Source organism: Drosophila navojoa, chromosome 3, assembly GCF_054131105.1.
Source record: "Drosophila navojoa isolate 15081-1374.11 chromosome 3, UAZ_NAV_1.0, whole genome shotgun sequence".
Taxonomy (NCBI): Eukaryota; Metazoa; Arthropoda; class Insecta; order Diptera; family Drosophilidae; genus Drosophila; species Drosophila navojoa.
The window spans coordinates 4,918,174-4,945,585 of record NC_142891.1 but is presented as its reverse complement, the minus strand read 5'-3'; the positions used below and the strand labels follow the sequence as shown (position 1 = coordinate 4,945,585).

Here is a 27,412-nt window from a genome sequence, read left to right as displayed (position 1 = left end):
TCATGCATATGATAGGATTATTAGGATTATTATTATTTATTATTAGGATTGGAGGAGGAGGAGGAGGAGGAGGAGGAGGATTTAGGAGGAGGAGGAGGAGGAGGATTAGGAGGATTTTATTCTTAGGATTATTATTAGGATTATTAGGAGGAGGATTATATTATTATTAGGAGGATTATTAGGATTATTATTATTATTATTATTATTATTATTATTATTATTATTATTATTATTATTATTATTATTATTATTATTATTATTATTATTATTATTAATTTATTTTTTTTTAATATTAATATTAATATTATTATTTTTATTTTATTTATTGAAATACTTTTGTCTGAGTTTAGGGGTTATTTCTACATTTTTTTCAGAGTCCTCTGACAAATCCATTAGTTTGGGAGTAAGATCTATACCATAATACCATGTTGACTTGTTCATTTGGCCTCTGACCAGGGGTACACGAAACTTCTTTTGCATGCTCTGCTTTCACAATGTAAAACTCAGCAAGGCTGACACGTCTGATAAAGGCTTAGGCCACCTTTATCATTTATCTGTACGTATTGTGTTTACATGACATTTTGATGAGACTCAAATTGGGGCAATTACAGTTATCTGCATATATAATTAATTCAGAGAATGCAAAATTATTTAAATATTGTTGATGGGCGTGAGAAACCAAAAACATATTTTTTGCATTACGGTCAATTATATTACGGACTTTTGCCACGTAATATATTTGGTATTTATTTATTTATAAAGTCACTCGAGCTCTCAATTAATTATTAAGTTCCTTAATTCCCTTGCAGTCTTGCACTCCTCTCGGAAAATTTAAGTTTTCATACTCCCTCAAGATTTTCATGCTCTACCTATCTGTTTCACTTTGACTGTTATCATTTATATATATACAATTTCGCGCAGTGTACTCTCGTTGTCATGCATTGAGCATTGTCACTTTAGCTTTTGCATTTGCGCTCTGCCTCTACCTCTCCCCCTCTCTCTCCTTCTCATGCCATTCTCACACGTCTTTTGCTGCCTTTTGGTCGAAAATTCTTTTGGAAATTTAATGAAGTCAATTTAGTTGACACCGTCTCTGCACTATCCCCGTCGAGTACACCCTTTCGCGTTGTAATTGAAATTTTTATAGTTGTCGCGCTTCGTCTGGCCTGAGGGGGCCATGAGAGCGTGGGGCGGGGCGTTGCAAGCGTAGAAACTTTTATCAGCTCTCGACGCGCACTTAAAAACAATTTTTAGTGGCTGTGTGCCCCCACTCTATGCCGTCAATCCCCACCTCCACCCCCACCCCTTCTCCACCCACCAACTCGCCTTCACTCTGGCAACAAATTAATCCCTTTATTTGCATAATTGAAAAACATCAACTGAAGCTGGAAGCCAAATATCAAAATGGCAGTCAAGCAGAATGCCCTCTGGCAGACGCCCTCCGCCCCCGCTCGTGGCATGGACTTGCGCTGGCATTTGTCAAGCCGGGGCCAACTGTCGCCACATTTTAATGTGGCCACCGCCTCCGGGGAGCTATTTAACATTTTTCCAACACTTTGATAATCGCACTTTGTGGCCAGATTAATTATTTACGAGCCGGCGCTACCTGCGCGACGTCGTTTAACCCGCAGACTACCACGCACACACACACACACACACACACATACACCGTGACAAACAAAAGGCCAGGAGTTGTTGTTAAATCTTGGGTAATGCCCAAAGCCGAGCCGGGACACGGCGCTCAAGTATATTTGTCGCCGGTCTTAAGAGATTGCGGCGCACAATTTCCGTACTTCACCCACCCAGCGCCAGCCAGCGCCACCCAGAATCACCTGCGCCACCAGCCGACCCCCCAAGCCAATTCTCAGACTCCAATTGCGAGTTGGCAGCGCGCAGACATCAAAAGCAGCGCGCTCGCCGAGTCAGAAGCCAAAAGGCAAAGTAACAAATGCCGTTGCGACACGGCTCGCTGGCTGTCAGGCCTCGTGTTGGGCGCGTGGGCGTGGCCGGGTCAAAGGGGGCCACAGAGCGTACAGAGTGCACGCAGTGTACAGAGAGAGAGAGCGAGAGAGGGAGAGCGAGGGGCAGAGAGCCGCGGGAGTTCGCCAGGGCTACCTTGTCGCCTAAATGGGCGACAGTTATCAAACGTAATATTTCAATTGTGGCCCTTCAATTGGCGCTAAATTGAAAAGAAACAAACGGCGCAGTGCGACGTCGCTTCGCTCTTATCGCGAATGCTTAAAGCTGCGTAGCATAAGCAGGGCGATGGGCGAGAGGGGGTGGTGGTGGAAGGGGCAGCGCAGCGTGGTGAACGAAATGCAGCGTAGGAATGTGAGAGTGTGGAGCGAGTGAATGACTAATAGATACTCTGCAATTTGATATGAGCAGAGGGAGGTGTAAGTACTCTACAATATTACTGACTATGGAATACCCTGTATTTCGATATAATATCGATAATTGAGGGATGATTAAATACTTTTATAAACGGTATCTCTTGCTTGGCTGACTGACTGTTTGATAAGACTGACTAATATATACTCTGCAATTTTACATAAATTGAGGGAAGCGTAAATATGGCTGACTAATATGTATATACTCAACAATTTGGTATGAGTAAACACTCTACAATATGACTGACCAACGTATACCCTGTAATACGATATAAATTGAGGGATGAATAACTACTCTTATAATCTTTACCTCTTGCTAGGCTGACTGACATTTTAATGTGCCCAACTAATATATACTCTGTAATGGGATATTCATTAGGAAAAGAGTAATAGCTAATAGCACTTATTATCCATTTTGGTTAGAATGAATGACTGACTTGAATATACTAAAGAACGTAGAATCTTAATTAGCGAGAGTAACTCACATGCTCTAAGTATGAGGAAGATTTGCATGTTGTAATTTACTTTTGTTTCCTCTGCTTACATCTTACTTCTTTTTCTAGTCACCTATCAGATTTTCAGCTATGACAGGGTATGTTCATTTGAGTACTGATAAATGTTATTTAAGAAACGCGCTGCAGTACAGGGTATTCACATGTGGAAGTACGACTTAGGCCCAACTTTAAATCGGACTAAAAAGACATGATATAGCCACAGCAGATTCATTTAGCTTTGCAAGCATAGGTACAGGGTATATACATTTTAGCACACAATGTGAAGGGAGTAGCTTAATTTATATTCCCCCTTGACGTACATCTAACCATAAAGCAGACAAAGCAAGAAAATTCCGTTGATACATACATACAAAAGAGCTAATGCTAGAGAGAGAGAGAAAAACATTAGTAAAAGGAATCCCAAACATAGGTAACCAGAAATATAATACAGTAGAGTGCATACATCTGGAGTATGATTTGGTGACTACAGGGTATTCCATAGTCTGGTCGCACATGCTGTGCAAATTATGAACTTCAGTGTAGCTGGCAAATTAAAACACTTAATGCCATTTGAGCCACAAAAAGCTGGCTCAAAGTTAGTCAAAGTGCCGTCCACACAGCCAATGCAGCTCGCTCTGGCTCTGCACCTGCCTCTGCCTCTGCTTCCGCCTTTACCTTTGCGCTTTTTGCCTCTACCTTTGCCTTTGCCTTTGACTTTTGCAGGCAGGATTATGCACGCTGCGCTCTAGCCACGCGAGAAGATTGACTTGGACGCGTTCCCATTTGCCAGTGGGTTAAGTTAACTAAAAGCGGCTTTAATTTACATTCTAAATACTGAGCCGTGCTTCTTCTTATATCGCATTGGGCGAGAATGTACTGGTATAAGGCGGATAATAAATAATTTAGAGCAAAACTCTGGTTAAATAATGTTGGATTTCAAGCGCAAAAGTTTTTAGTGAAAACTGAAAACACGCTAAAGGGGGATAATCCTGCTTATAGACTTCTCTATAATACGAGAAAAGTACAAGATAATCTTGATTTTAATTTTAGCAGAACTTTTATTTAATTTAAAAAAAATTTTATATTCATATCTTTAAGCTTTCTTCTATAGTAATTAATAATGTTTAAAAAATAATTATATTTAAACTTTTCTATGGTATATAAAGCCCCTATTATTATATATAATTTCATATTTCTTTAGCTCCATGCACTCCCATTGGCTCAAATGTCATTTAACGTCTGTTGGTCACGCCGTTATTTAGTTTCACCAACTAGCTAATACTGTATATTTAAATTAATTATTTTATTATGGGACGCTTTAGCTGCGAAATGCTAAAAGGCTGACACAAATGGCAGCTCCGAGCCCATTTGGCCATGTTCCCAATTTAAAAGCATTTTTTATGCCCATGGTCAGTTTGGCTAACTGGGCAAGAAAAAAAAAAAAAAAAAACACACACAAAACTATTTAAAAATAAATACATGCTATGCATTCATTCATATACACACACATGTGTGTGTGTGTGTGTGTGTGTGAGTTTGTGCACCTCTCTGTGTACCTGGCTAAGCATAGCAGCTAAAATAAAAGGCCAAAGTGTACCTGGCCGGGCTTCCTCTTTCGCTCTGGCCGGCTGCTAACGAAAAGTGCTACCGGCATAATTTGCAGCACTTCCTTCTATTCAAGTTGCCAAAAAAAAATAGAAAAAGAAGCAGAAGGAGGCGCACCTTGGTCAAAAAATAATATATATATATATATATATATATATATATATATATATATATATATATATATATATATATATATATATATATATATATATATATATAAAAGAAGAAGAAGCCACATTGCCACGCCCCGCCCTTCGGCCCACATAGTCCATATTCATGCCCATGTCCGAAAATTCGTATTCGACTTGTACATTTCTTTCGCACAGCGTGCCTTTATAAATAATTCAGTGGGCCAAGTCTGGCCCGGGGCGCTTTAATGAGGCCAAAATGTATGAAGATTGGCAGCCGGGCCAACGAAAAGTTTAAACAATTTATGTAACTTTCATAAGCTGAACAATTTGAAATTTATGAAAATTTAACAGACACGGACAAGAGAGAGAGAGTGAGAGAGAGAGAGAGAGAGAGAGAGAGAGAGAGAGAGAGAGACATGTAGAGATGTAACTGAAAATCAGACCAAGTCCCAAGGCTTTCGATTTTCTACAGGTACAATTTGTACAGTAGGCGAACGGAAGTGGGCGTGGCCTCTGCAGCAGAGAGAGAGAGAGAGAGAGAGAGCGAAAGAGAAATCAATTTTATATAAAATTGAAGCAAAAATTGTATGCAAGCCTTATTGCCAATATATTTCTCTGTCTGTGCGTGTGTGTGTGTGTGTGTGTGTGTGTGAACTTAATGATTATGCAAATTGGCATATAAATCGATTGGCAATGCCCCACACAAATTGCTGTTAGTTCAACACCGGCGACAGTTTCGACCCGAGCAGCTGCCAACCGAGCCATAATAACTCATGCACCCAAGTTTTGTGGCCCTAATGGCTGGCGAGCTCGTCAACGCACTATAAAAATGTCATTATCAGTGGCAAAAGTTTTGCTTATATCAAGCATCAAGTGTTAAAAAAAGGCAAGAAGAAGATGGAGATGAAGAAGAGGAGAGCAGAAATTTGCATATTGCGCAAAGACCAAGCCATCACAAGCACCAAGGACGAAGGACCCGGCCATAACGCCGTCTGCTGTCGCTGAAGTTGAAAAATGAAAGGCACGACGGCCCCCCTCTCTTCGCTCGTCTTCCACTCTGGTGTCGCAAATTCAATTGGCAACTCAATGCAGTGGTCGTCTCTTAACAGCACGCTTATCATTAAATTCAAATATCAATCAATTTATCATAGAAAGCCAGAGCCAGCCAGCGCCAGCCAGGGCCAGCCAGGGCCAGCCAGCGCCAGTCCGGCTCAAGGCATAGAGGACAAAGACAACGGCAGCGGAAGACGCCACAAAGTTAGCCCAGCTCGGACCAATCAGGTAACAGTTGCAACTGTTTGCTGCAACTTGCATTAGCAGCTAATGCAAATGCAATTGACAGTTGAGATGACTAATGAGCTTATTAGCCTAGAATAGAGAGCATCGATCGGAGTGACAGTACAGTTTTAAGTTGACTTCTAGAGCAACTTTATGAAATGAAGTATATTAAATTAATTATAGATCAAGGGGAAGGCAATAAATAATTATATAGTCATGGAATTTAATTAATTTAATATATACATTTTATATAAGGTGCTGTTTGAAATAAGCTGTGAGCCACTGTACGTAGCCATACTGTTATTGTGCTGTCTAGCGCGCTATAGCGTCCCGCTCTCCCTCACATCCTTTCCACACAAGATCAACTTGCCTTGGCAGAGCTTAAGACTGCCATTTGATCACTCAATTATGCAACTTATACAGCTCACTCGCTTTAACTCACTGCCGCCATAGTCATAGTTGAGAGATCGGCGTTCTTCTCATTTCACTCATTCCAGCAACCATCACAGCGAGCCTGACCGAATGCCCTCAATAGCCATCTCACTCTCGCGCAGCAACAGCGTGGACTACGCTCAGCAACAGCGCAAACTACGCTCAGCAACAGCTAGCTTTGTCCTGCTCTCTCTCCCGCAATGAGAGGGAACTAGCGCAGACTGCAACTTTAACATAACAGCTGAGCTGTCTGGAGGCTCACAGTCTCACACTAATACTAACACAATACCAACAACCAATCGCGCTTGGAGAGGCTTAGCAAAGTCGATTCTGCTATTAATTTCAGAGTATCACAACATTTTATATTGTACTGACTTTTCCACTGAACACTGAAGAGACATTTTGCAATATTTGTTTTAAAGAATGTTATTGCAGCTTTTGAGTGTATTTTTGTAACTTTTCAATAAACATTAATTTTTGTTTATCATCCACTTGGCGCATAATTAAAATATAAAGGAACATAAAATCAACAAATATGCGAGAAAGCATAAAAACAATAACAAAAGTAATCAAAAATTTCGAGCACTTTATTGTTGTTGTTGTTGTTGTTGTTGTTGTTGTAGAGTTTGTTGTTGCTGCTGTTGTTGTCTGTGTATTTGTGTTTGGTTTGGCTGTGCTGGTCTGGCTATTGGAGCAGCTCAGCAGCTGTTTTTATAGCTCATAAATTCGTAAGATGCTGTTTTCGCATTGGCAAAGGAACTGCCAAACTCAAGGCATTTGTATATAGGTACATATCTATGTGTGTATGTGTGTATATATATTTATAAATATTTTCATCCTTTCACTGCCTGGTCTTGGCATATAAACGCGGAAATGGGTGCTCGAGCCAAATCAATACAAAATTGATGAATACAAATGATCATAAAAAACAATAAAAAGCAATGCCAAAAAGCATCTGCCATGGCAGGAAACAAAGCGCCAGCAAATCGAGACCAACCAGCCAGGCAGCCAACGAGTCAGCCAGCCAATTGTTTAGTCAGAAACAGAAACTGAAGCCGAGGCTGGGGCCAAAGCTGAAGCCGAGGCTGGGGCCAAAGCTGAAGCCTTGTTCTGATTTGGTTATAAAAATCCCAGCCACGTATTCGCTCGTTCTCCTCCGCCTCTCTATGTGTATTTGTTTGCTTTGCGGATTGGTTTTGCGCTTTAAAAATCGTAGAGAAAACAACTTGAATTTAGCTAAGCATGCATTTAGCTTATTATTTACATATATGTATGTATATAGAATATGAATCTCAATAATCGTCATCAGTCACTCATTTGAAATTAATTTCGCGGAATAAGGCAGCAATCGTTGTCTGAGGCTCTGGATGTCCTTGTCGCGTGTCTGCGATTGGCATCTATGGCCAAAGCCAAGGAGCGAGTCGTAGCTATTGCTTTGCTTGCTTTCAAGCGTATAGTCGTTTAACGGTACACACACGCACACACACAGGCACACGCGCCAGGACATATCGAAGAATGAAATGAAGTTTAAGTAAATATGCATAGACAAATAGACACACACACACACGCACACATATACACGCACACGCACACTTGGGAATGCAGCCATGCAGACGTTGCCTTTGACGGGAAATTGATTTCAATCAATCAAATGTTGTGATTACTTTACTGGAGTGCCACATCTTGGCACCATTCTGTCAGCCATCGAGCAGTTAAAGATCTGCCAGTCGTCCATTCCCTTTGCCCCGTTGCCACGTTGCCCCTCTGCGTGGCTGTTTGCAGGCCATTAGCAATAATTTACTTAAAGGCTTAAGTGAAATTTAAGACCCAAACTCACTTAACATCAATGCTCGCACATAAATCTTTTGAAATGCGAGTGCTAACCAAATATTGAGCAATGTCAATTATGAGTGTGTGCTATGCCATCAAATGTTTCACTTAATCTAAACAATCATGCGGGTGGTTCAACTAGTTTCAGCTAAATTGAGAATTTTAGTGTTGAGGGGGGCTTTAAGTTTATTTTGTTTATTATTATAAATATATATTTTATACATATTTTAGTTTTTAAAAAAGGTAGAGTTTTCAGGAAGTCATTAAATAATTTATTATTTACAAATTATTATTATTATTATTTATTTTTTTTTTAAGATATATTATTGTTTAATTTTAAAATATTTTTATATACATTTTGAGTTATTATTTTTTTAGTTTTATTTTTTTATATATATTTTTTTTTACCTTTACATTTTTATACTATCTTTTATTTTATTTATTTACAAATATTTTTGTTTTATTATATATATATATTTTTTTTTTTTTTTCAATTTTTTATTCATTTTCATTTTTGTTTATTTTTATTTTTTTATATATTATATTTTAGTTTTATTATAAATATTTTTAAATGATTTATTTATATAATTACCTTTTATTCTTTTATATATTAATATTAACAGAAATGAAGATCTATTATTTTTTTATTTAATTTAATTTTAATTAATTCTTGTGACCGTGGGCTAAGGACATTCCCAGTCATTAATAATATTAATAATATTTAGTTAATTAGATGGTAAATTATAATTTAATTGGAAAATATTTTAAGCCTTCTTAGCAAGAATCTTTGGTATGTAATCTTAGTTCCTGGAGCAAAAGGACTCTCAGTCACCTCACTGCTTGAAGCATTGCAAGCAAAAACTTTAACTGTGTATAAAATGGCATTGATGGAGCTGCAAATTAAATACAAAATTCTTTGAATAATTACAGAGAATTCTCAATATATTGCAAGTGATTACCTAATCAGATTGCCGCCCTTCAATTCGCTATTCAAAGCAACTGGCTAACTTCAGTTGTAGTTCATAGCTCTGCAGCCCCCTCTTCGCCCCCTTCTCTCAATAGACACGCCTTAGTTATATTAAGCCCGAAGTAAATATTCCGCTTATGATGTTTGTTTAATTGATTTCATTATTTAATATGTTTATCCACACATACATATACATACATATATATATATATGCATTTTTTTTATGTAATTAACATACGAATTTGTCGTTTCGACTCTGCTCGCCGCCCTCTGCTGGCTCCTCGCTCCTGGCTGTCCGGTCTCCCGTTCAAGTCAAAGGCAAATGGAAATTAATTGCATTTATTCAGTGATGTGCACAAATATTATTGATAATTAACTTTGCGCGGCACAGAATAAAAGTCAATTTGTAGCGTGTGGGCGTGTGGGCGTGCCAGGACAAAAATCAGATAGCAGGCATGGCGGCCATCGCATGGCATATTAAATATTTAATTAAGCTGCGCGCGCATATTAAAATTGCATTAAAAATGTCATGCAAATATTATACATTTGTTGGACTTCGTTGCCTGCTCCTGCCCCTGCTCCTGCTGCTGCTCCTGCTGCTGGCCACGCCGCATTAATCTGTGCCGTAAAAAATGTATCCATGCAGCTGCGAAATGGCAGACGCAGCTGCAAAACCTGCGCCACGCGCATAAAAAATTGAATATGTTGCCAAACTGAATAAGCGAATGTCTGGCTGAAGCCCGCGCAAAACGAGGCCAACGCCAGCACCAAAAGCCGAAAAGTAGTTGTCATTGCTGCTGCTGCTGCTGCTGCTGCTCGCTTTGACATTGAGCCAACGTGGCGTATGAGTGCTGCAGCGGCCCATTGAGCTGGGAGTTGGCAGGAGTAGGCAGTGGCTGGGTGGCAGATCGCTTGTCAAAGCTATTGACAGCTGTAAAGTTTGTCTGCACATCATTTGGCATCTCGCTCTCGCCAATATGCATAATAAAATGCATAAATTCAATTAAAATTTCATGATATGCACAAAGCGGTAAAGCTGCCGCTGCCCCCGCAGTGTGTGGGTCAACAAACAGAATCCAAATATCAAACACACACACGCACGCACAGGCATACAGATAAAGAGCCAAAATAAGCGCATAAAACTCGCGACAAATGCACAAAGTCCAAATGTGTGGCCTGAAATTCGACTGTCGGCTGTGAACTGTGCAGTGCGGACTCTCGACTGTCGACTGCCATAATGGAAACAGCTGCACAGTGCCCAAGATACACACACACAGATACTGTAGATACTGACTGTGCTGCTGTGGGGGCCATTGGCAACTCTGCGGCAATAGCAAGTGCACAGAAGAGCTGCGCATTTGGCAAAAAAAAAAAAAAAAGAATGGAAAACAAAAAATGGAACATAAAAATACTCTACAAGTGGGTCACATTGAATCGAACAGCAGTTGGACTAATAATATGAGATGATAGGCTATATAGAATCAATGGAGGTGATTTAAGAATTATAATAGAATTTTAGTAAATTCATAATAATAAATTATATATCGACTTAAATGAATTTACAGAATAAAGTTCAAGCACAGCATGAATAATATTCTACCTAATGAATGTGTGTGTTTGTGAATTCGTCAATAATACAGAAAATAGAACAGAAATGATTTTATTAATATTTATTTATTCTTTTTTTGTTGCAGTTGTTTGTTAAAAATTTACTTGCTTTGTTGTCAGATTTTTTTTTTTTTTTGTAGTATTTTCTTTTATTAATATTTTAATTCTTTTAAATTTTTTGTTAAAGTTTACTAGATTTGTTTGTAAGAATTTATAATAATTATTATTTTTTTATTATTATTATCATTTTTATTTTATAAATTTTTATTTATTATATATTTTTTTGTTTATTTTTGCCGCAGTTTTTTTTTTTTAATTATTTACTTGCTTTGTTCGTCAAAATTTTTTATTTTTTATTATTTTACTAATTTTTATTTATTTTATTATTATTATTCTTTTTAAAATTTTTGCTGCAATTTTTTGTTAGGGGCCCTACAGCGTAAAAGCCTTAACTTATTTGTTGGCTAGTATCTATTTATTAAATCAGAATGATAGATACAGAAAATGTTAATTTTTGAAAAAATTTTAAATATAAAATATAAATTTTGTTACAGAAATAAACATATGTATATCTGTTGTGATAATATTAAATATTTTGTTAAGATATCTTATGATATATATATGGATTTTTGTTCAAATTTTGCTAGTAAACATTTTGGCTCTACCAAAAAACTATATCGATCTATATATTTATATTTCCACTTTAAAGTGAGGGCATTCAGAAGCTCACATAGATTTTGCTCCACTTCAGCTATTTTGCTGTAATAAATTTGGGAAATTTTTCGCTTTTGGCATAATTTGCGCAACAATTTTAATGCTGAGTTTTGCACTTTGTCACAAAAAGAAAATAGGGCAAAAAAGAAAAAAAAAACACGAAAATGGGAAAATGGCAAAAGGGAAAAAATAACATTTAAAATGATGGCCATAATTTAGCTAAAACTTTATTGTTGTTGTTGTTGTTGTTGTTAGGGGCAGCTGCTAATGCTGCTTTATTGTTATGGATACTTTTTGGCATTGCTTTCGCTTGCCGCACATTATTCGCACATATGATGCGAGCACTCGCACTGAGTGCTCTTTGAATGTATGCGTGTGTGTGTGTGTGTGTGCGTGTGTCATATGCATATGCAAATGCTGATGTTAACAGCATGTTTGGAATGCTAATGCCTCAGCATGTTGTCATAAATTTCGGCCACAAATCTTTTGCCATCTGCAGTGACCTTTCAACTGACGGCCATAAAAGTGCCGCTTTGGCTACTTTACAGCTGGAAGGAAGGCCCTCGAAAGTCGCGATAAGCTCGCCTGCTCCACGCTGGCAGCGTTGGCTTAACCCATCCAGCTTGGATTGTCGTATATCAACATCAATGCCGGCCACTGGACAGCCGCCCATTGATTACCACTTACCAAATAAATTACACGCCTGGCCAGGAGCTAAGGCCCACACACACACTCTCGCACACACACGCACACTTAAAACTTTCGCTTTACAACTTTCACTGGACCCAGTTTCCGAGTTTCGCTCAGCCGGAGGCGCAATTTTTCTGCTCTATTTGCGCTCGTCTATTGCCCAAAATTCACTGCAAGCATCAGAAAAAAGAAAAACGAAAAAACTAACATCGAGATGCCATTTGCCGGCGCTTCCCCTGTTGCGGCCGGGGCGTCCTGGGCGAAAGTGTTGGGCGCGGCCGCCTCACACGATTTGAACTCCTCATTGCCATTAGCACCCAGCGATGGGCACGTGTCAGGGCTCCAAGTGTTTTACACTGGCTATATATAATTGATATCGGATGTGAAGATAAAGTGTGTGCTAGCTGAGCGGGGTGGGTCTTTGGTTGAGCTGGGTTGTGAAGGGGGTGGCTTAAAAATCATATAAATACAAGACCTAACTCTTTGGAGATTTAAGTATAAATCATTGTGTTTTACATTTCATAAAAAGAACATAAAATTATATCTTTAATTTTTTTTATTTTTATAATTTTATATACTATATTTTCATTTATTATTTTGTATGTTTAGTATTTAAAAATAATTTTAATATATATAATATAAAATTTAATATTTAAAAAATATAATATACATATATGTATATATTTTTAAAATATTTTTTATATAATATTTTTGTATATTAAATTTCTAATATATATAATATGCATAAAAAAATTTTAAAAAATATTTAATATAAACATATATTATTTTTGTATAAATTTCAATAGAAATTTCAAATTTAATATTTAATTTAATACTTAAAAATAATTTTAATAAATATATAATATAATTGAAAATTTTATATTTATAAATATAATATACCTATATGTATATATTTTTAAAATATTTTTTTTATATAATATTTTTGTTTATTATTTTTCTAATATATATAATATGCATAAAAATTTATTTTATATATTTAATATATACATATATTATTTTTGTATACATTTAAATATTTTTTTCAAATTTAATATTTAATTTAGTACTTAAAAATAATTTTAATAAATATAATTTAAAATGTAATATTTATAAATAATATATATATTTTTAAAATATTTTTTTTATATAATATTTTTGTTTATTATTTTTCTTATATATATAATATGCATAAAAGTTTTTTTTTTTAAATATTTAATATATACATATATTATACTTGTATAAATTTAAGTAAAATTTTCAAATTATTTTTTAAGTGTTTAATTTAGTTTTTAATAAGGCAATATATATTTTTTAATATAATAATTTGAGTACTTAAAATAAATTTAGGAAAGTAAATTTGTGAATAATAATAATGTTAAATAAGTCGTCTTGTAGATGGTCTACATATATGCATATATAAATATAAATACGTAGCATTCCCAGAGCTCTCAACCTCTCGCTCTGTCTTTAACATATAACATGAGTATAAATACTTTTAAAGAAGCTTTCTGCATTCTTACATGAAATATTATTTAATACAAAATCTTCACAAAGCACAACTTTTAGTTATCAAAAATTTCAGTAAAGTAAGCAAATGCGAGACATTTGACTGAGTTATTAAAAGCAACTGCAACTTCTCCGCTCATCTCTTGAGACTTTAAGCTTTGATATATTTTCTATTCTGGCTGCCCATGAAAATATTGATCCAACTTCAAGCAGACCAGAGCCAAGCATTGCAGTGATTTGTACAACATATATGTCTTGGGGCAGCTGAAGATTTTTATTTGAATGCCGCACATCAAGGAACTTTCTACCTCCTAATGCACCCCTCCGCTGCCGCACTAAAAGTGTATTATTATTTCAACAAGCTTTACCCAGTTTTCATAAAATGAATTGCCACAGCTGCACAGCTGCTCCGATTTCTTTGATATGCTTTCTATCACGCTGCCATCGCCAACTGCTGAGCTGGCTGAGTTAGCTGTGCGCGCGCGCCTCGAAAGTATGCTACATTTTCTTTAACTTGTGCGTTAACATATTTCTGGAGCGTTTGTCGCTCTTTGTTTGAATTTCAGGAATGCCAAGCGAGTAGGAAATGACAAAAGTGAAAATATTTCAAGCACTTGTGCAGCGCTTTGTCCCACACCCACACACACACACACACACACACACTATCTCTTATGTTTTTTTTTTTTTGTGCAAAGCGCACTCTCGCACACACTTACACACTCTCACACACACTTGGGTAATAGCACACATGTATGCTTTAGCAAATCGATTGAATTGTCTTTTCCGCTTTTGTGAGCTGCTTACATGACTTAAACTAAGCGCTGATTCGGTCTGCTCCTCGCTTACATCGCACTCGGCTCTTTGATTATGCCGAATGGGGCAATTGGTTAGCAAAATATTTAAATTATTTAAGCATTTGGCTCGGCACAAGTGCGAATTGGAAATTTGCATCTTTCAGCTTCATTTGACGTTGGCCGGAAATCAAATCAATTTGGCAGCCGAGCCGAGCGCAGGGCCAGCGTCTGACCTGAAAAGCCTTTTAGCCTCAACATTTGCCTTTTCTGGATCATTTCTGGTGCCGAGTGCTGATTATTTTATGCCTGCCCCTCTTAACGTACTGCGGACTGGTGTCATGTTGTTTGTGGGTCTTGCACTCCTTCTCTTGATTTTTTTTTCTTTTTTTTTTTTTTTTTGATAAATTTACCATATCGTTAGCGCGACCCTTGGGCTGCTCATTTTGTGCCATTATATACATATATATAAATTTTGTTTTTTTATTTATATTTTCTTTTTTATTTATATTTTTTTTTTTATCCCTACTGGCTTGGGTGGCTCGGCTAGATGGGGGGCGGTGTGCTGCACAAATTGCTGTAATACAATATTTTTGCCATTAGGCAGCCAGTTACAGTGTTTGTGCTTTGTTGGGCCTCCGAATGTGTGTGTGTGTGTGAGTGTGTGTGTATTTTTTTGGGTCTAGCTGTTGCTCATATTGCAGCGCTGCTGTGAACCTTTTTTTGTCGGCAGACAGTCAGCGGCCGAGGGTTGGGGCTGGGGCTGGGGCTGGGGCTGGGATTCGCCTTTGTTCAAGTCAAGGGTATTGCCTGGTCGGTCAACTCATTAGACAGTGACCACAGGTTGCGACCCGTGGGAACTCTCATATCATGCTGCAATGATATACCAAAAAGTCGAAACGCCTTTCGGCCCGTTGAAATGTTCGTGCTTAATGGTACGTAAAGTCGGCATGATTAATAGGCGTCAGTCGCTTGTTTGTTTGTTCGTCAGACATTAATGCCACGCCCACCCAGCGCCCGCTGCCCATCAGTTTATAGAACTTTTTCGTTTTCTTGCAGCGCTCTAATGATTTCAATACAAATCGACAGGGAGACAGAGAGAGAGAGAGAAGGAGAGGGAGAGAGAGGGAGAGAAAAGAGAAGAACAAGAAGTCAACAGAGAACACGCACAAAATGTGTTTCATTTTGTTTCAATTTGCTTAGCTCGTGGGGCGTTGGCCTTTGGGTCCCGATCGGCCATTGTTTGTCTACATTTCAGTTTTTTATGCCACGCCTCTGGCTTTCGGCCGCGGCCATCATTTTTAATTGAAACGTTACAATTTATGGCCAAGCGCATATCAATTTACCAGATAGATAAAAAGAAAACGAAATGTGAGAAACGGATTTCTGTCTTTCATTAATTGATGTTCTCAGATCTATAATGATAGAGGAAAAGCCCATAAACAGCATTTAATTATCCGAGTTTAATTATGAATGAACAATGCTGAACGAAGTGATTCAAGTCTTCCAGCTAAAGTCCAGGCGTTCTTAGCTATGGCTCTGCGGCCTATAATTATCTCTGATTAAAATCAAAAACAAATATCAAATAGGCAAAAAAAACTGTAATTTGATTTGTGCAGCTGATTGTCGAGTTCATAAAAATGTTGTTACTAAAAGCATCATTAAATATGAATGAATGAATGAATGAATGCATGAATTGCGCTGATGAGCAATGCGATTGCCGAAAATTTATTTCTATTTAAGCTACCTGCTGTTAACGTCAATCTCAACTACAATAACAACAACAACAGCAGCTGCGAGCACTCATCAAATAAATGAAATCGAGCACAATAACAAAAGTCGAGCTGCCATCATTTGGCAAATGCAAAGATAAACTTTAACAATAGCTTAGTGGCTCAGAATGCTTTGGTTTCCATTTGGTTCATACTCAATCACGCGAAATGAAACGAGTATATAGATTTTGTCTATATGAAGAGACTTGTTTGTATGAAGGGACTTGAGATTTAAAATATTTATGTAACTTATATAGCCTTGAAGCCTAGGGGCGTGGCAAATCGAAAAACGAGTTATCAAGGCACTTGAAATTGAGATTATATATCCAATAAGATATGGAGGATATATCTACACCCATTGGGGGCGTGGCAAATCCAAAACTAGAACTTGTACCAGAAATTCAATGACTACATAAACTATGTAAAGTAAGAGAATATGTCATTATGGGCGTGGCAAATCCTAAAATAGTTCAGCCAGCCTTCTCTAAGCCCTGAATGAGTATTCAGCAGTCGGTGCAGCCCGACAGCAACGTTCTCACTCGTTTTTTTATGTGTGTCACTCGAATAAATGGAAGTACGCACACTTATGAGTGTGTGTGAGCATGTGTGTGTGCGTGTTTGTATGCGAGCAATCAGACAGCTATCATCATCTATTGTAGCTCTCGCTCCCACTCTCTCCCACTCTCTCCCATTCTCTCTCTCTCCCATTCTCTCTCTCACTCTGTGTTTATGGATAATCAAAACAAAAACACTTGCTTTGTTATTGTAGCGAAACAGTTTTATTTTGAAAACAAAAGCAGAGCCCACTTGAGCTTATGCTCAGCTCGCCAGGATAACCTAATGCGATAGTGTGCGAGCATATGCCACGTGTGTACCCAGTGTCCCCAATGGCCGCAAAGGTGCGACAGAGGGTAAATAAACCAACATATACAAATACATATATATATATGTATATACATATATAAATTCCATCCAAGTACGTGAATTAAGCTGCTCTACATAAATAATGTATTTATCAAATATTTCAGGCCTGAGAAATCATTCGATCCGTAAAATGAATAAATGAATAAATATAATCATAAAGCTGATTGCAATGCGGTATTTTTTCTATTCTCTCTCTCTCTATCTCTCTCTCTCTCTATTTAATGTCTGTCGCAATTTAAGATATCAACATTTTTTCAGTTAAACATAATGCAGCTTTAGAGCATTCGAAAACTATGCAGGTTAATTGAAAAGTTCTATAATTAAATTATTAAAAAATTTTGATAAAAAAAATGTTTAAATATCTCGTAAATTTTATTTTATATATTTTTTTTTTTTATATTTCATATCAATTTTCTTATATATAAAATTAAATGCAATAATAAAAATAGCTCTTATAAATCCTATTTTATGTGTCACGAGACCATCACAGATTTTTGTTGACCATCTCAAATTTGTTGTAATTTTTTCTACCCAACAATGACAATATTTACTCGGCCTAAGCAAATGTTTTTCTTGTAAAAACATGTCAAACAGAAATCTTTGATGGACTCTTGATGCAGTGATAAATATTTTGGTAGATGAGCTAAGCATACTAATAGAGCCGTACAAATAAAAAAAATAAAATAAATAAAATAAAATAAAATAAAATAAAATAAATAAATAAATAAATAGGTAAAAATAAAACATATAAATAATATAAGGTATTTTTATTTGAATTCATTTTGTATTTTTCTAGCTATGAAAAAAAAATCAATCATATTATTAAAAGTAAAAGAACAAAAAATTTATTATACATATTTTCTTTTTTTTTTTTTAAATTATTTTAAATAGTAATATATTTTTGTTCTAAAAAAAAAATTTTTAATATTATCAATTATTATTATTATTATTATATGAATTATATTAATAAAAGTAAAAGAAAAATATAAGAGATACGTATTTTGTTTTTTTTTATTTTATTTAAAAAAAAATTTTTTTTAATAGTTTATTTTAAATGTTTTTGATATAATATAAATAATAATTAATATTATTATAAAATTCCATAAAAAGAAAAGTTTTCTATATTCTCATACAGAATTTACTCTCTCTCTCTATCTGTCTCTCTCTCTCTCTCTCTCTCTCTCTCTTTCTCTCTCTATCTATCCCTCGATCTCTATCTATCTCTCTATCTCTCTCAAATTATTTACATTATTCACCATCTGATTTCATTTAAATATTTTTAAATTTTTATTTTCCCTTAGTTTTAATTCATCTACGAAGACTATATTTTACTGGATATCTTATAGTCCATCATAGGCATAAACTAGATCTGCCTTAATAGCCCAGCCGCGCGCCTCTCATGTGAATCGAAATTAGCCTCGTGTGCCGCCTAGATGAGCAGCCCGGCTAACAAACTAAGTCAAGGGCAACGTTTGATTTTTTGATTCCTTTAGCTTTTTTTTTTTTGAGTTTCGTTTCTCGTTTAGGGCCGACTGCTGATTAATGAGGCCGGCTAATGAGAATGGGCGGCACATTTTATGAGCTGGCCTTTGCGCATTTCGCTAAAATTCATATTTAAAGTCAGTCAATATTTTTTAGAGGGGCTGGGAGGCGGGGCGTGGCTGTCAGAGGCAATCAGGCTGCAGGCGAAATGCGTCGCAAATATCAAAGAGCGTATTTACATGCAAAACAGGAATTGTGGCTCAGGCTGAGGGCGCAGGGTTCGCTTTTTTCCCGTTTTATACTCATTGAAAGTGGGTGACAGTGGGTAGTATAGGCTGGCTGGAGTATAGGCATGGTGGGATTCTCCTCTGTTGACTTTGCTTCAGTTTTCATTTCTTTTATTCAATTTTCTTCTCTTTTCTTTTCTTGCCTTGCCTTCTCTTTTCCTTCTTGTTTTCTTCCTTTTTATTTCCTTTCCTTTTCTGTTATTTTTCTCTTTTCCTTTCCTTACCATTTCTTTCCTTTCCTTTTCATCCTCTCATTTCTATTTCTTTTATTTTCTGTTCTTTTCTTTCTATTCCATTTACATCTATCATTTTTCTATGAAAACTATTTCATTTTCTGTTTTCTTCTCATCTCTTCCCTTCTCTTCTCTTCTCCTCTCTTTCATTCTTATTCTTCTTATTCTTCTTTGACTTCTTTCACATCATATCTAATAGTCCATCATTTTCTAAGCTACTTTTCCAGCTATTCCAGCGTATCTCGCAGTTCAGCATTCCCTATCAATAAAATGTTATTTTCTTTTTTTTTTTCAGCTGCTACTGCTAAGTTGACTTGCCACAGACGCGCGTTCCAGCCAGAGGGAAAAAATTGAAAACCATTAGGATTAATGTTTAGTTGAAAGATTTGCGCGTTAAGCCATTTTTACATGGCTGCAATGCCTCTGCCTCTGCCGCTGCCGCTGCCGCTGCGGCTGCGGCGACGTCCTGATGGCTGACTCCTACTCTGACTCTGACTCCGGCTCTGACTCTGAGACTCTGAGACTGGCAATTGCTAATGTAGTTTATGTGTAACAGGCGGAGGCTTCTTAACGTTAACTGACGGCAAACCGTTATGGCTTAAGGGCGAGCGACGCACAAACGGCATGTAAAATGTGACATTTTAATGTATGCAAATGAGACGTTGAATTAAGCTCCACGAACACCCACGAGCTCCCACTCACACACACACACACACGCACACATCAGTTGGTTTCATATCCGTTTCCGTTTGCCTTTGCGCCATGTGATATGATTTAAAAATAATGAAAGCCAACGCTCTTCAATGGCTTTAATGTTGTGCCCCATCTCGCTCGCTCTCTCCTTAGCTATTGCCGTCTAGCTCGCTCTCTCTAGCAACGTGTCTACCCTCTCTTTTTCTCTCTCTCTCTCTTTTTCTGTGCGTGTGTTTGTTCGGCGGAAATGTCAACTTAACTTTTTTGCGCTTTGACAGTGACACAACAACAGGAGCAAAGCTCGAATATATTAGAGAGTGGGAGCAGGAGCAGCAGCAGGAGCAGCAGCAGGAGCAGGAGCAGGAGCAGGAGTCCTCGTCCATCTACAGGCAATTTATTAATTTCTATGCAGCGTGCGTATCGTAATTTGTTTTGTTGTTTGCTTTTTCTTAGCTAGAAAATTACTTAAGTACCAGTTGCTTCGTTTCGATTATTTGAACTTTGCTTGGCAATTTCCTTGAGTGTTTTTTATTGGCATAATTTTGTTGTTGTCCTTGAACTGTTCGATATAAAAAAAAAAAATTGCGCCTTTGACATATTTCAAGTGGCTGAAAATTTTAATTGAGCGCACGTATATTATTTTATATCTACATTTCATTTTTTCTCGGTATTCATATTCATGGATTTTAGCAGGAATTTGAGTAAATGGATAAATATTTCAAAGCATTTAAGTGTAAGCGGCTCAATCGAAGAAGTAATTGAGGCAAACATGCTTTGAAGTGCTGCTTCCTCTTGTTTCAAATATGTTTTACAACTTTTATAGATTCATTTCAGTTTATCAAGTTCATAAAAATTTCTGTGCATTGTTTGTTGGCAAGTTTAATTGTTTTGCACTAGTTTTGATTTATTAAATTGCTAGTTCAATGGATTTTTGATTATTTATTGGATGTTGCATTTAAATTGATTTAAAATTGAAAATTAAATTAAAAAAAAGAGGATAAAAAGATGAATAAAATTTTTGAGCTGTATATTTGTATAAAATATACGTTTTTTTTTATTTTCAATTTGTTTATAAATTCTTATTTTTTGAGCTTTAAATATAGCTTTATATTTAGAATTTATATTTTTAATTATTATTATTTTAATTTTAATTTTTATTTTTTGAGCTTTATATATACATGAAATATGTCTTTAATTTTTTAAATTAAAAAATCAATCTATTTTTTTTTTTAATATATATTTACAATTTATATATTTTCATTTTTTCTTATTTATTTTTTGTATATATTTATTAATTATTATGTTTTGAGCTGCATTTATGTATGTTTTTATTTAATATATACTAATAATTTATATTTTAGTAACTTTTATTTTTTTACTTTTTTATTTATTTACTCTTTTTTTTTTAGCTATATATATACATGAAGCATTAGTCGTTTTTTATTTTTAAAATAAGAAAAATTAATTTTTTTATGAATATATATTTACAATTTATATTTTTTCTTATTTTTGTAATTTATTAATTAATTTTCGTTTTATAAATTATTATTTGATTTATTTTATTTTGTATTTTATTTCCATCTTATTATTTATATAAACCTTGATTACTTTCCATGAGGCTTGCATTTTCGCTTCACATTTCTTTAATTTATGTATTACAAATAAAATCAATTGCTATCATATTGCTTATAAAAAATTCCCCATCTAATTTATTTTCGCTTTCGTCATCAAGATTAATGAAATGCGATTAAACTAAACGCATTTAGTTAAATTTGTATTGCAATTTAAGCAGTCCATAATCCCATTGACTAATGACAATAAGAAACTGTGGAAATACATTTTATATAAATTAAGAAATTTACCCTATTCTCTCTATTAAAAGTCCCTTAAGACTGACAAATGTCAATTCCCAAGTCTAACCTCACCTAATCTGTAACCCTTTCATCATTTCGTCAGAGTTTTGTTTATTATTTCGCCTTTTTTGCCAATTTCGTTTTTGCTTTCTATCACAGCTGTTGCCTTTCATAGAAAAAATTCAATTTTGTTATTTTAATAATCCATGAATATGGAATATTACGGTATATATTATCGCTGGCAATTGCAGTTGGCATAATTTGTTTATACAGCCAACATGAATCCAGCGGGCAGGCCAAATGTTTGTTTGTCTAGCTGCGAGCCTTATAGATGGCTATCAGAGCAGCCCCATGGCGATTCGTATTTGTATATGAGTCTAGGGCATAGCTCGTGGCACCCACACACATACACACGCACACACACTTAACATAAATGAGCAAACATTTTCATCTCAATTTGTACAAGTTTTGGCAACATTTAAACTAAATTTTTGCCCTCTGCAATTAATTGCAAACCATTTAAAATAATTATATATATACGTATAACAAAAAAAAAAAATAGGCAGAAATATTTGGGCTTACCGATTAGCACTAATATCACATGTAGCATATACCAAAGCTGCAAATGTGTTGCTGTTGTTGTTGTTGTAGTTGCTGTTGTCCTCTTGGCCAGGCTAACAGCTTGGCCTGCCTGTTGCTTGTGGCTGTGGCTATGGTGGTGCTGCTGCTGGTGGTGAGGGTGCTGCTCCCGCTCCTGCTGCTCCTGCTGCTGCTGTTGGTGGTGGTGTTGGCTGTGCTGTCGGTGGTGCTGTGGTAGCAGCTGCTGCTGCTGCTGACTCTGTCCATGACTGTGACTCAGTCTATGACTCTGGCTGTGACTGTGACTCTGACTGTGACTCAGTCTGTGAGTGTGACTCTGGGGCTCTGGCATACACATGCTGGCAGTTAAAACACTTTCACTTTGCCGGAAGGGTCAAAGGGCCGCAAATTCGCCTTTTGCTATTTGCCTGTTTATTTATGGGCTGTGGGCGAGCCCACGCACACACACACACAGTGAGAGTCTCACGCTCTCCCTCTCTCTCTCTCGCTCTTCCTCTCTCTCTATTCGATGTGTTTATTAATTTCTGTGTGAAGCAAGAATTCACTTATTTAATTTAGACATTAAGTTGATATAGCTGTTTGTTGTTCATATTGTTGTTGTTGTTGTTGTTGCTGTTGCTCTTCTGCTTGTTGTTATTCTTATTTTAACTGCCTGGCAATTAATCACTTTTAATCGGGAGCGCGAAATGTAACCGGAAAGCAAACGAGCAGAGGAAAGCAAAGAATGAACGAAGAATAGAAAGAAGAAGAAAAGTGAAGCGGGCGAAACTATTAAACGGCCAGGACACAGCCAACGCGCTGCCCAAAGTTAAAGACATAAATTTTGCAGCATTTTGGCCAAAGATTAATTACAACAGCAACAGCAGAGAGCGAGCGAAAGAGAGAGAGAGATAGAGAGAGAGAGAATGAGCAGCATTTGGGACACTATTGAGGCGCATGCAACATAAATTCAAAATTTTCCCCTCAGTCTCGGCTGCTGCTGCCGCGCATTTGATTTACGGCTAACTGGCAAACGCTTACAACAAGGCAATTGAGAGTCCTTGTTCAAGCACTTTCGCTGCTAGCTCGTTGTCGTTGTCCGCTGTCCGCTGTCCCTTGTCGTTGTCGTTGTTGATGCTCCGCTGTTAATATAATAATGCCACACGCTCCGCTGACCCACATGGGCCGCATTGCAGCGAAATGCCCATCAAACTTGATTAGCGGCAACTGCTCCCGCTGTCTCTGGTGTGTCCATCACTCTCTACTCTCTCTCACTCTCTCTCTCTCTCTCTCTCTCTCTCCCACTCTCTGCTGTCTCTCTCTCTCTTTGAGAACTTTCTATATTAATACGCAGCCCATTTGGCCCTATTAATTACTATTTATAACTTTACATTGGCTCGCATGTTTAGCAGTCTTTAAATTTATTACAATTACTTAAATGGAGAATTGAAGGAATTAATAGAGGAAATTATCTAAAAATAATAAAAAAATATATATACAATAAATAAGTATTTGGGGAATTTTCGGATTGAAACATGTTTAAAATATATAAATAAATTGTAAAATAATATTTTACTGATAATAAAAATTGATTAAAATTAACCAATAAATCAGATCAAATGAAAGAATCATTACATATATTTATTGAAATATTATTTTTTTAATTTTTTATTTTATTTTTAAAATATTTAAGGAATCGAGTAAAAAATGCTTAAAAGGCTTGCTCATTCATATTAAACCCTACATAAAATCATTATTATTATTATACAGCAGAAGAGCCGTTAGAAGGTATTAAATGGTTGATAAAAAAAAAAATATATATGTATATATAATTATCAATTTTTATATTAATCCAAAAGTTAGTCTTTTGTAGATAGTATAACAGATCGCAGCATATTAATCATAATTCTATATATAATAATTCAATATATGTTTATTTCATTCTCCATTCATCAATTCAAATTCCTGTAACTATTTATTGATCTAGCTCAATTAATATTTTGTTAACCTGAATCCATTAAAAATGGAAAATCAGGGCAGAATGGTTTATTATTACAATCAAATCTCGAATACAGTTGCAAGCTCAACAAATCAGATTTTAGTGCAGCACAGCAGATCAAACAATACAACATACACAATTTACTCAAACTGTCAACAATGGAAAAAATTCATCATGGTATTACAAGCTCTGTTGCTTGATTGAACAACTAAATAGGATTTGGGCCGATGTTGTTGAAGCACGTTGAAAAAATCAAAGCGAGAAACAAAAGCCAATGGGAAATTCAACAACAAAGCATTACAAAGTGCTTTTAATGACAGCAGAAAAGGAGAGAAAGCAAAAACAATATAAAATAAATAAAATACTTGACAAATTTTTTTTTACACGCACTTGTACACAAAATGTTGTTGTGGCTGTTTGCACAACAATGGCAGCCACAGCAACAACAATAACAACAAATGTGGCAGCTAACAAGTCGAGCAGAGATAATAAAGCAGCAGCAGCGACAACAATAACAAATAACAAACACAAACGATAGCGGACAAAAACCCAAAAAACAACAACAAATAGCTGCGTCATTGTTTCGAGAGCGCCTAAAAATATGCAGCAGCAAATTTTATGCGAGGAATAGTGTGAGGCAGCCGAGACTCAAACCAGATCCTCCAAGAACCGAAATTAAAACAATCAACACGTTGTGGAAGGGGGAGGGTGGAGAGCAAGCAGCAGAGCAGCGCACATAATTAAGTGAAATTAGTGAGTTGGTAGAACGAAATAATGTAAATTACAATAGATGCAAATTAAGTTTAAAAAAAGTACAGAAAACTTGAAACAAAAGCAAAGAAGTGGCAAGTGGAAGGAGAGTGCAGATCAGCTGTAGCCAAGACACAGAGCAAGGAGCACAGAATAGGGGGAATAGGCGCAGGTACAAGCTAAACCGATCTGCTACAGTCAAGACGCAAACCAAAGGGCAGACTCATTAATGTGAACAGGAGATGATTTGTCAAGCAAGTCAAAAGAGAAAAAAAAATAAATTAATTAAAAAATAAAAAACTGAATTAAAAACAATTTGTGTAAAAAATATATTTATGTTGAATACGAAAACAAATTCTTAAATTGAGCAGCTCTAACATATATGTGGAATTGAGATCAGCAGCAAGAACTCAAACCAAACTGCAACCTTTGATGATAGCGAACTATATAAGATTTTGAATATATGTATGTAAATGATTAGAAAATAATAATACAAATGGAAAATAACTAAATAAGCAAAAGTATTAAACTACATTGCTTGAATTGAGCAGGTTAAATATGAAAAGTGAGAACCAGAACAGATCAGCAACAGCAGAGGCTCAAACCAAACTAAGATAAGGAACAGTGAAAAGGACAAGAAGACGAAATGAATGCAAAAATAAGGTAAACGAATTACAAAAAAGTGAATATTAAAATATTTAGATAATTAACAAACATTTTATTTTAAATGAGCAGTCGAAATCTGAAGAATTTGTTTACATAGAACAAATTGGATCACAAACAGTCGAGACTCAAACCGAAATTGCTAGAGCAAGCACAAAAAAGATTTTAAAGAACAGAGAACACGCACAACAGACAGATCATAATTACATCAAAGTAAATTTAAGTATACAACAATATTAAAAAAAAAACAAGTATTTTTTTATTATATTAGAGACTGTTACTTTTCCACGTTTTTTTTGTTCCTATTGTCGCGCTTTTATTTTAATTAACCGCAACCGCAGCAGTTCGAAACTTTTCACAAGGAACAGCAACAATAACAACAATAGCAACAACAGCAGCAACAACAACAAACAAAATGCTTGATAAATGTTTGTGGCACGCAAATCGCATTTATTTTTGTTTTGTTTTGCTTGTTTTTTTTTTTTTTTCTGTATATAAATATATTTTAAATTCGTGTTTCTCAAATTTATTGAAGCACACCTAAAACTTGCACTTTATTTTCTCTGTTTGCTTTCAATTTGATTTTATTGCACAAATTTTTTATTTTATTTTTTAATGGAACTAACACGAAACAACTTTTAAAGCCCGCACACGACACTTGTCCATTCAAATGCAGAAGTATTGCTGCCAGTGTGTGTGAGTGCTTGTGTGTGTGTGTGTGTCAGTGTGTATGTGTGCGTGCCTCTGGTTTCTGGTTTCGGTTTTTCAGTTCTGGTTCAATTCGAATGCCAAAGAGTAGCGCGCGCGCGATTCAAACGACGTGCGTTCGGACTGGAGTGCAAATCATAACTAAAAAAAATTTTCAACTTCTTGTGCAAGTTTGTGGTGCGCCATCCAGCGGTCAAAGCCGGAACTATGCCTGCCACTGCAATCCTTGCGCATGCCTGAGACACGCACGCCAAGCCGACGAGCCTCAAGTGAGACGAGCCAACATACACGAGCGAATGAGAGAGAGAGAGAGAGAGAGAGCAACAGAAACGAGCAGTTGTTATTCTCTCAGCTATGAACGTGTTTCATTGCCCAGGCGTTTCGCTTCAGCGTTAACAGAAAGCTTTGCGCTGTTAAAATAATGGGATTTTTCGTTTGACTTGGGCGCCATTTCATTTGAATTGTGTTTTTGGGATCGCAGAAAATATTAATAGAAGGTAATTTATTAGTCAATTCACATTAATTCAGCTTAATGAATTGATTTATCAAATGAATTTTAAATATGTTCAAATAGCTTTCTAATTAAAATCTTAAACTAATTTAGCCTTTGCCACTATCTATCTAAGTTCTCAAGTCGAACAAAATAAAATCTCTCACCTTCTTGAGTGCCGCACATTAATCATACAGCAGCGTGGCACATGTGCTCAGCTCTTCTGAGCTAACGAAACAATTTCTATGTGAGACAATTGTGAATGTGTAACGAGCGCTCGTTGATCCTTGGCGCACAATTAAAAGCTATTAAAGAAGAGGTGAAAATTCAATGAAATTATATGTGAATTCTTTGCAATCTGCTGGTGGGCAAAGCCACATGCAAATAAATATGATAAATCATCACAATATTTAATGAACCAACAAGCCAAAATGCCAACTCTTACACATACACATATCAATAGATATATATTTATATATGCATGATATATGACTTTATGTGGGCTCATTGGCAATGGAAGCCGAATAGATGCGCAGGCAAAAA

General features: G+C 36.0%; 1 protein-coding gene across 3 annotated transcripts in view; it reads right to left on the bottom strand.

Moving 5' to 3' along the window:
* beat-IIIa (beaten path IIIa) overlaps window positions 1-26,543 on the bottom strand; it is a 50,499-nt gene extending 23,956 nt beyond the window's left edge. Inside the window, exons 1-2 of one of the 3 annotated variants that reach the window (XM_030387991.2) lie at window positions 26,212-26,543; window positions 22,263-22,804 (exon numbers count right to left, since the gene is read on the bottom strand). In XM_030387991.2, coding sequence (XP_030243851.1) covers window positions 22,263-22,617 — 355 coding nt within the window. In that variant the 5' untranslated portion in view covers window positions 22,618-22,804; window positions 26,212-26,543. Of the gene's footprint in view, window positions 1-22,262; window positions 22,805-25,960; window positions 26,162-26,211 lie in introns of those variants that run through there. The other 2 variants (XM_089257709.1, XM_089257710.1) reach the window with 2 other exon arrangements.
* Window positions 26,544-27,412: the final 869 nt, after the last annotated feature.